Consider the following 10,664-nt stretch of genomic DNA (forward strand, 5'->3'; position numbering starts at 1 on the left):
GTGTATAACACTTCTGATTTAATTGATGCTAAATATTTATAATTATGTCATTTCGCCAATTTTTTTTTTTTTTTGTGAAACGTTCCGCTAGCGGAACCCCGGGGCTAGACAGGTTAACAAGAGTTCTGTCCGTGGTGCTGAATTCACAGTGTACTTTTCCCTCCGTGTAGTTCATTGCATGTTTAATAATGAAAATACCTACCAAAAGGAGAACATGGATGTGGTTTATTTCTGTGTATGTTAAAAAAGTTAAAAAAGTTTAAAAAAAAAAAGTAAATAAGTAGCATATCTGGACGTGATTTACAGTAGATATATCTGTCAACACAATCATACACATGATGTATAATCCAGTAATATGATTCTGGCCCGCGATGGCAAAAATATATTCTAATGTGGCCCTCCATGGAAAATAATTTGCCAGGCCTGAGTTACACCATGCTGTTAGAATTATCTCTGGTGACTTCTATCCGTCCTTCAACACTTTTTGCATATGCAGTTCCACTACTAGTCCATATAATTAATATCCATTCAAGTGCTCTTCCTGCAGGTTGACGTATCCAGGCCATGTTGTAGCTACTAAAGGTAAAGGCAGATCCCTTACAGGAGAGGCTGAGAGGTTCTGCAGGCTTTTTCAGGACTGGACTGGAGGGAATGTCCTCCAGACTCTGACCATATACCCCTAATAGAGAAAAGAGAATTAAGACAATAGATCACAAATATATTAACTCAATGGATATTATAATTATCTCTATATGTAAAATACTTTGTTCCAATAAATTGCTAGATTATTGAGTACATACTACAGAGGCCCAGCAAGACCAGGAGGAGGTGTGGTTTGCCTGTCATCTTTTCAGGATGGAAGACAATTCACCCATGGTAGGAAACATCATATAAGTACACAGACTTGAGGGACAGAATTTGCATGACATCCATAGTTGGGTGGTAGCATGTCACATGCATATAAAATATGTTTCAAGGCAATTAATTCTAAGACAAAGCCAGACATCAGTGATCACTGTCAATCAGCAAACATTTTCTGTGTTGTTTACACAGTAAAGTAAATGTTTTTTTTGTCACGTCTCATTCGAACAGTGTTTCATGTATTAAGAAGAGTCATGAAATAGTTGACATTAAATCATATTACATTTTGATATTTCTCACAACAATATCACAAACACATTTACAAATGGCCCTTGTAAGAAATTGTGGTATGTTGTGTCATACGTTTTAGGCATAGTTTTGAATCTGGTCTACTGCCCTTTGACACAACCTCTATCTTTCATTACATTACATTTCTCTCTATCTGTTCAATAAAGTCAGAAAATACCTTACAAATATAGATTTTTAAAACAACACATAAAACAAGATAAAACTAATAAAGAAGAAGGAATAATTCCCATCCTGAAGTACCCTGAAATGTATTCCCATTGCTTCAATGTCATATGGTCAGCAAATATCACCAAACTACTTCACTTAGATGGCGAAAATTCACTCGATAACTTTTTCAATTCACAACTTGTCTTTTTAACCCACATCTGCAATACATCATTGTTGTGTGTTGTTTTTAAACATGTTACTGCACTTTCACAATGATATATTGATCCTTTTTATGGTTAATGAAGATAATATATCAGGGAAATGGCTTCATCAGAGTGCAGGTGAGTCCTGGGGTAGAAGTTATGCTTGGGTAGCTTTGAACTACTGTGCCCAACACTCTTTTTGATAGACACACCTGATAAAAACACATTCTTAAACTCTCTCCCCTATAAACAATTATAATGAAGACATACAAAAGTATTTAGGGGGAGTATCCCAGGACAGATATGAGAAACCACATAGAGCAATTTATTGTTTTAGTTAAGGACTCATTGTTCAATGCAATTCTTAATAAGTGTGTTATATTTATTACCAACACAAACCATGAATATGGTCTGTCAATAACATTGTGTGTGATGAGTAGCAGTGAATGACTGAAAATATAAAATAATACAATTAATACAACTGTTGACAAACCAATAATTAAAATTAAATGATTTGATCCATCTCACCATTTAATCAAATTCAAATTGTGTTCATGTGGTTGATGCAAAACAGCTTTTTATCCTCAGCTGAAACAAGMTAGTGAGAATTAGAWCATGAAASWGTATAGGAACAGTCCCTGCAGTCCCTGGGCTACTTAACTYCTTTAACRMTCTATCTGAATCATCAGAGATGCTAAACTGGGACCCTGAAACACCCAGGTGACAGACWGGAGTTCACCAAGCGTGGTGCCACACASCTGTGAGMGTCACAMAGGGGAAGAGAGAGGGGAGGGGTGTGTGAGAGAAACAGACACCACTGAGAAAAGGAGAGCAGGGCCGGTGTGGAACAGAATGGATTATCAAACATAAACCCTTAGACTGTGGAATGGATGCATTAATAGTTACTTCTCATACAGTTTGACCAAAAATTATGGAAAATATGGTGGTTCTGTGTGACTTAAAACATAATAATTATGACAAAAGTAACTGTACATTTCTTTATTCCATACTCTAAGTATGTGTGTATTATTAAATAGTCCGTTTATATTGATATATTCAGTCAATTTGGTCAGAATCTGTGACTATTTGGCTTCGTGTACAAAATGACAATAAAGTTTCCATATCTCAGGCCCATAAAGTAATATTCTTACTACGTAAAGTTCTCCTGGTTCAGTTTTCTCAGAGGGTCTACGTCATCAGAGAATGGTCCTTGGTGGTGCTATGGACCACAACTGCATTTTCATCCTTTCTGTATATTTGCATGTCTTAAAGCATAACAACTGTTTGAAAAGTAACAGTAACAGATGGACTGCTCTGTCCATAATAGGTCCTGAGACAGGATAGACTGGGCATTAAGTTTAGCATGTTCAACATTCATTGGTTCTACTTAAAGTGGGTCCTCCTTTAAAAGTTGTGTCGTACTTGCGGCACACCTTGTGTGCTGCCGCAGCATTCTGTGGCACATAATTTAATTCATTTAAAGTTATTGCTAATTTTACCACCAGAGGGCACCTTTGAGATTCTAAATTGTTTGCCTTCATTAGACAACTTTGTTACAATATTTCTGTAAATCAGGGCATATTATAGTGTTTCTATTCAGAGAAAAACGAAAAACAAAACCCTCAGCGTTTCTATGGCGCTGTACAACGTGACGGTCGGGAACAGGCTACAGGATCGGAGGATTCTAAATTGTTTGCCTTCATTAGAAAACTTTGTTACAATATTTCTGTAAATCAGGGCATGAGTTTTGTGTCAAAATGTCAATACCTCCTGTAAATAAAGCCATATGTCTGGACAACGTGATAACCATGATTGTTATATCTTAAATGTCAGGATAGGGTGCTACACTGTATATTTATATGGACAGGCATGTCCGAAATCAAACATGAATTTCATTCAACAATTTGGCTAAAAAACAGCACAGTAGGAATCAGTATGAAATCAGAAACATAGTACACAATAGTAGAATAGCAACCAATAGTGGAATAGAGAAAATTAAGATGAAAATATGAACATTTAATTTCATAGCAGTGAAATGATCTCTCGTATGGCTCCAGAGTGAAGTCAATGTTTACACAGTACAATCCTGTCAACCCTCATGTCCATGGAGGTGTTTTAGTATTGATGTTCATCACTGTGGCCACTCCCGTACACAGTGACTCACAAAAACCTATGTCACAAACAGCCACAGAATCCTCTCAGTAAAACTCACTGAAACCTCCTATGTCTCCATGTGGACCATCTCTCAATCCTGTGTCATTTACAACAACAATTGAAGTTCAATTCAAGCTAATTTTTAGATCACAGTGTACAGAAAAAAGTTGTTACCCAGTGTATGTCTGTTTTAAAGTTTTTAATGATGGTATTTCTTTCTCTGAAGTAGGCCTAAAGAGTAAAGAGTATAGACATTTGTTTGAGTTGATAATGTGTATAAATGTACCAGCACGTTTAGGTTAGCTGCCTATAGACAATCAGAATGTATATGTCTGTGTTCCTTAGGTGTCAGCACTCTTACACACTGTGCTTGGTAGAGGTGGTAACTTTTTGTCATGGACTGTATCATTGTGACCCTCTATATGGCACAGTGGTTTAACCCTGTACAAAAACCTCCCCACCACTCTGTACAGGGCCAAAGATGGAATAAACACAGCAACCATAACATGATCTATTGAACAGTATGTCAAATTATGTTTTACTACGTATTATTAACTCTTGATTAGTTTGGGCTTTCAGCTTTTGCTCTGTCAGGCATTTTGACCATAACAATGATCAAAGCACCTTGCTAAGGTCATTTCTTTACACAGTACATTTTTTTGTCATTATTGAAAGTTAAAAATATTTTCTTTTAACTGAAAATAAACACATTCTGTTGTCAGAATCCAATAATTGGATAATTGGAGTAGCTGTTTTAGCCAGTAGAGTTGATCTTGTCAGATATTATAATCTAAATGTATATGAAGAAATGCCAATCCATTCTCACTGGCCATCATGGCTAAAGGACAGACTGCACAGATGAGAATGGATAATCATACACTTAAAGAGTGAGTAACGCAGCATCTCTTTAGGTTGTGAAATATATGTTATTTGCACAACAGGAATATAAATGTGTTCTTGAAATGTGTTATTCAATGCATTTCTGTGGACTTGCAGTAAAAGCCAAATTCAATATTTGATCAAATACTGTAATTTGTTTATATATTTTTGTTGATACCTAAAGGAGTCCTAAAATTCAAAATCAAAATAGATAAATGATCCATGTTATGACCATCTTTAAACAATTACATATGTTAACTTAATGGAACCCCCCTTTGTTACGTGCCCCTCAACAGCCTGAGGACACTGGACGTGAAACAACGTTACAGATGTAACCATGTTCCATTGAATGAATTATCTGACCGCCACTAGTGCTCCCAAGTCACAACTCCATGTGCATACATTTTGTGAGTGTTCCATTTTTAAAATCATGATCAGGAAATGTTTCAAAACATACCTGAGAGTTCCTCAACTCACACCAGTGTGCGGCGGCACATCGGTTGGGAACCATTGATCTAAGTTACCAAATAATCAACAACTATAATAATAATCATCAAAGCACTGACATATAAGTATATGTGTTTGTGCTGGTGTTGATGTGTGGGTGCGTTGCTATCGTACATGCAGTGTTTCTCTTCTTTCAAGGAAGTGTATTTGTGGCCCTGGCAGTTGCTGGACAGTTTCAGTGCCACAGGTGTGGTATCAAGGGGATAGAGAGAGAGGAAGCTGCTTTTGCATGACACTATTATTAGACAAGTTAGAGAACCAAGAAACCACCTCAGATCAACTGATAACAGAATGTTGAAGTCTTAGTTGAATATTACAGATATCTAACGTTGTTTTAATCTGTCCTGGGAGGGACTACAGCTGTAAATTGTCTACATAAAAACCTGCCAAGCAGAAACACTTCAATAGGCAATGTATTTTTATTTTACCTTTATTTAACTAGGCAAGTCAGTTAAGAACAAATTCTTATTTACAATGATGGCCTAGGAACAGTGGGTTAACTGCCTTGTTCAGGGGCAGAACAAACGTTACTGGCCCAACGCTCTAACCACTAGGCTACCTGCTGCCCCAAACACAATATAGGATGTGTCCTTCTCCCAGCATTAGCATCCAGTGGATGTGTCAGTAAAATGACAATGACTAGCTAAAAGTTATATTTTATTAAATGAAAAAGGACACAGACTTCACAGGATACACTTTATATTTAAAGATACTGTACACTAGAAATCAATGAATGAAAAATAACATATCACATACAATGAATGTATAATAGTGAGAAAAACAATACTAATCAATCATAATCAATAATGTATTGGTTATATACATAACATTATTACTAAAGAACACTACTGTATGCCATAACCATCTCAGACCATTATCTTTCTAATCTAGACACATCTATCTCAGCAGTCCATCATGTGTTCTTCACTGCTTCATCTGAAAGGAGGCAGAGACAGATACAGGTTATTACAGTAAACAAACAAACACTTGATACGTTCTTTTTTTATTTCAAATCGTGACGTTTCAGCTGCCAATGGTCTTCATCAGAAGTCTACAATCACAATAAATAAGCGGTGTCAGTACCTTGACGAGGCTGAGTACTGTGCTGTAGGTGAGGGAGAGAATGAAGAGGATGATAAAGGAGGAGGTGGTGGACCACAGGCTGCCGAACTCATCCTCAACGTTGTCCGTGCAGCTCAGAGCGAAGCCTGCCTCAGGCTCAGTCAGTAGGATGTTCTCTGAGAACAGGGAGACAGGTGGTGAGGAACGGACATACACTTGTGTCTGCGTGTGTGTGTGTGTTCATGTGTGTCTGCTTGTTCGTGTGTGTGTCTGTATATTCATGTGTTCATGTGTATTGTACACCTGTATTAGTCTTTATCGTAATTTGAGCTACATGAGCTCAAATTATATGGATACACATCAACACACAAAGAACACGTGCAACTGAGCTGTGCAGACTTGGCCTAATAATAACATGCACACCCACTCACATTATGTCAAGCTACACCTTTACACTAAATAGTGCATCCATGACCACCTTACTGTGAGTATAGTACTACTATGTAGGCTATTCAGTGATGTTGTCTTTTCATGACAAAACAATTGTCTTCATTCTGTTTTTTTATGTAGAATAGACCAGTATATTTTTCTAAGACTTGAAGTAATTGATATACGAACACCAAACCATGTGATCTCATATGCGGTATTGTTTATTAGCCAGCCTCCACATTAGGAAGACACATTGAACAATGACAAAGGACAACAAWGGCAACACAAGACTGTGRAATAGGACATAAATCTTTTAACACAGTAGACTGGACAATATCACATTAGACAATATACACGTTTACAGTCAACAAAACAATGACAACACTAACATGTTAACTTTAACTCAAGGACAACAACAATGACATCAAACAGGGGACACGCCTAGTAATTGGCTATTCTGACCCACAGAGGAGTCAATAAGGAGACACAACGACACAACACACACAGATTAATATCACTTGTCTTCACATGAGTTACCCAAGGACTTTGACACATTCCTCCCCTGAGGTGCGGTGTTGTTGTCCGAGCCGAGGTCCTTGACGGCGCATGTGAAAAGCATGTTTCCCTCCCACTCCTTCTTAGTGGTGGTGAAGACGCTGGTGACAGAGTACCTGCCTTCCGGGGTTTTCTGAGGAGGGCTGGTGACCCCCTCCTGGTACTGGCTGCTGTTCACCTGCCACATGATGTAGACGTCACAGAGAGACMMGRAGACCACCAGGCACACCAGAGTCACAGTCTCCTCCTCCCTGGTGTCTTCCTCCGGGAGAAGGTGGACGGACACTGAAGGGGCTTCACCTGCAAGAGGATTGATTTGAAGGAGAAACGTTACACTCATGGATGTGTAGGTACGTATGAAAACCAGTATGTGAATATCAGTTTAAAATCAACCTAGTGGTCCTTAACCCTGGTTCTGGAGCAACACGGGGGTGTGCAGGTTTCTTTTCTAGTCCAGCACTAACACATCTGATTCAACTAAGCAAAGGTGATGATTAGTTAATGATTAGTTGATTTGCTGACTCAGGTGTGTTAGCGCTAGCAAAAGTCTGCACATCCTGTGCCTCCCTCTCAAGAACCTGGAGTATGTGACCACTTATCACAACCACATTGAGATGTCTCAGTGACCTACTTCCTTTGGTGAAGCTGATGTCCTGAATGACCGGTTTGTCTTCACCACGCTTCATGGCAGAACACTGGACTGTCTTCACTTTGGTCCAGTCCTTCTGGTCTATGGTCAGAGTACTGACCCTGCTGTTCAGGTTGCCCTTTGATTCAATATCTTTCAGATCGATGCCATCCATCTTGTCCCGTCCGTTGACCTGCCAGGTGATATTGGTACCAGACACTATGTCCTGGTCTGTACCACTGATAACACAGTCCAGCACTGCTTGGTTGTCCAAGAACACCTTTTTCACACGCGGTGGGTTCAGAGTCACCGTCAGTGGTTCTGAAAGGGAGAGCAGCAATGTGAAAGCAGGACATGTCAATGTTCCTGATGAGAAACTACACTAAATAATAGATATACTGTATGTGAGCATGACATCTATTGTAGTACAGTCTTCTCCTATGTACAGACCTGTTTTGGAGATTGTCTTGATGGTGGMTTGTCCCTGGTGCTGCACCACACAGCTGTACTTGACCTTGTTGTTCCAGTCAGTGTTGTTGACCTTCAGCAGACTGCTGCCTGAGTAGAGGCCTGACGGCTGTTTGCCTACAGTAGTGATCTGGCCCTCCACCTCCATGTCATTCTTCTTCCAGGTGACAGTGACTTTATTGGGGGTGAAATCTTCAATCATACACATCAGGTACTGGGTGGTGCCAATGGGCCCCGACAGCAAAGACACTGTTGGAGACTTTACGACTGAGTAGCGGGAGGTAAAAAAAATGTCTGCATGTTAGTTTAACCCCTTATTGAAATAAGACATCCAGGGTAAACACCAAGTATCATTTGATAATCAGGTTTTCTAAACAGAAATAGTTTACATCACAAACATTAAAATGCAATCTTTAGAAAAATAGAACCAACTTCATAAAAAAATACAATATAATGACCACATCTTACCTGGTCTATTGATGACTGCTGTCTTTCCACCTCCAGGATGTTCCACAGAACAATTAAAAGACTTTGAGTTTTCCCAGTCATTCTTAGCCACACGGAGCTGACTGACTCCTGTGTAGGCTCCCCCACTCTGGACTGCCGGGTACTGGACGAAGTCCGTCAGSWSACTCCCYCTGMCYTCTMTCCACTTGAATGTGAGTGAGGAAGGTGAAAAGCCGGTAGCGAGACAACCGATGCTGTAGACATTGTTAGAAGCGGTTCCACAGTTCATAAGAGGGAATAGAGTAGGGGGGGCTGTGGCTGCTGCAAGAAAGAAAGAAAGAAAGGTAACACTTGATTTGAATGTACAAAATGACCAGGTAACTACTAGGAATTACCATGGTAAAATGGTCATTACACAAATGAATGTTCATTTAATCTTGCACTATAAGGCACCATTTAGTTCCATGTAGTTGGTTGTCTTGTATTCTTTGATGTGTAACTACCACTACGTTTCTAGTATATTAGTTGTATGCACAGGATAGGATACAAATACACCATCTACAAAAACCTTACTTTCAGGTTCCTTCTCAACAATGCTACAACAAGAAGAAATACTAAAAGATAAGAACACGAACATAAAGTAACTGGCTCAGTAGAATAGAATAAACATTTTAGAAAAGGCATTATACAGTAAGGCACAATTAAAAACACATTAACACATTCAATTGTATACACATTTACCAGTGAAAACAGAACTGTAAAATAAAACATACTGTTTCTCTAATAAAACCTTTTTATTCATTTATGTATATGGATTAAGGTGATGCAAATTAACACTCAATTCAATATAGGCTAAGATGAACTCTTATTATTATACCTATAATCAGTTTATGTGTTTGACTCCCATATGAATAGCCTACATTTTCATTTTCACATGGTCATTTTTGACCTAAAGCAAAGCCTACATAATCCACTAAATAAACATCAATCGCAAAAAGTGAAAGACGTATGTGGACAGATGAACAAACAATATACTGCTTTTTCTAGGTGTGCTACACAAACAACGTTATCCAAGTAGTAATGTCTACTTTTCTCCATAAAACAATGATTTATCTTCAGACTACAACAATTTGATTTCATTAAAAAAACTCACAAAAACAATTACTTACCTGATGATACTGTGACCATTGTTCCTTTCCCCCAATAGTCAAAGTATCCATACACYGTGTGACAAGGGCATATGCCAAGCAATACAAAAACCACCCTCTTTACAGCAATCGGTTTCAACTAATCTTGATAACTTCAAAGTACATTGGTTTGTAAAAGCAAATCTAAATAGATACTACATTGTCACAGAGTCACACTTGGTCAACAATGTATTTCCACAATATATAACATTTTCTCTTAGACTGTAAAACATTTTCTGAGGAAGGAATGGTTTTCTATTTATAAGACTTTAGGAAACACATTTCTGCATCATTCTACAACAGCAGAACCTAGAATTTGAGGAACTAGTTGACTTTCAAGGAAATAAGCAAATTGATGTAAACCATTTCTTTAGTGGACTATGAACAGGTCTATTCAATGACATTTTGCATCTAAAAATGCAAAAGACAAAAATTTGTTCTTTCTACACTCAAAATAGAATGGGAAATTAAACATTCGATGGATATCATACATTTAAGTTTGCTTACCTGTTGAGACGGTGACTTGTGTCCCTTTTCCCCAGTAGTCAAAAGCATCACAGTGCTATGTCTCCATTCACTGCCTGTACAAAAACCCTGCACTTCAATAGGCAGCTTTAAAGTCACGATTCTGAATCCAACGGAATAAAATATAATGCAATATCGTAATACTATCATACACCTGATTCCTTAAGGACAGATGTTGTGAATTCCGTTTTGTATACATTTAAAAAAAATGATGCTCAGGTCCATGTCATGACATCACTCCATCAAAATATACTTTTTAAAAATGTAAAACAATTTACAATGGCGTTATATCAATATCAGACG

At 38.1% G+C, this 10,664-nt stretch overlaps 1 gene segment (V, D, J or C); it reads right to left on the bottom strand.

The window, feature by feature from the left end:
• Positions 1 to 5,482: 5,482 nt before the first annotated feature.
• On the bottom strand, positions 5,483 to 10,149 carry LOC111951059 (immunoglobulin heavy constant mu-like). The segment is given in 7 exon segments: positions 5,483 to 5,996; positions 6,144 to 6,298; positions 7,089 to 7,406; positions 7,738 to 8,055; positions 8,185 to 8,469; positions 8,671 to 8,970; positions 9,819 to 10,149. Coding segments are annotated over 7 exon segments (1,407 nt in total).
• Between the last annotated feature and the right edge of the window lie 515 nt (positions 10,150 to 10,664).

This window comes from Salvelinus sp. IW2-2015, unplaced genomic scaffold (assembly GCF_002910315.2).
Source record: "Salvelinus sp. IW2-2015 unplaced genomic scaffold, ASM291031v2 Un_scaffold2138, whole genome shotgun sequence".
Classification (NCBI taxonomy): Eukaryota; Metazoa; Chordata; class Actinopteri; order Salmoniformes; family Salmonidae; genus Salvelinus; species Salvelinus sp. IW2-2015.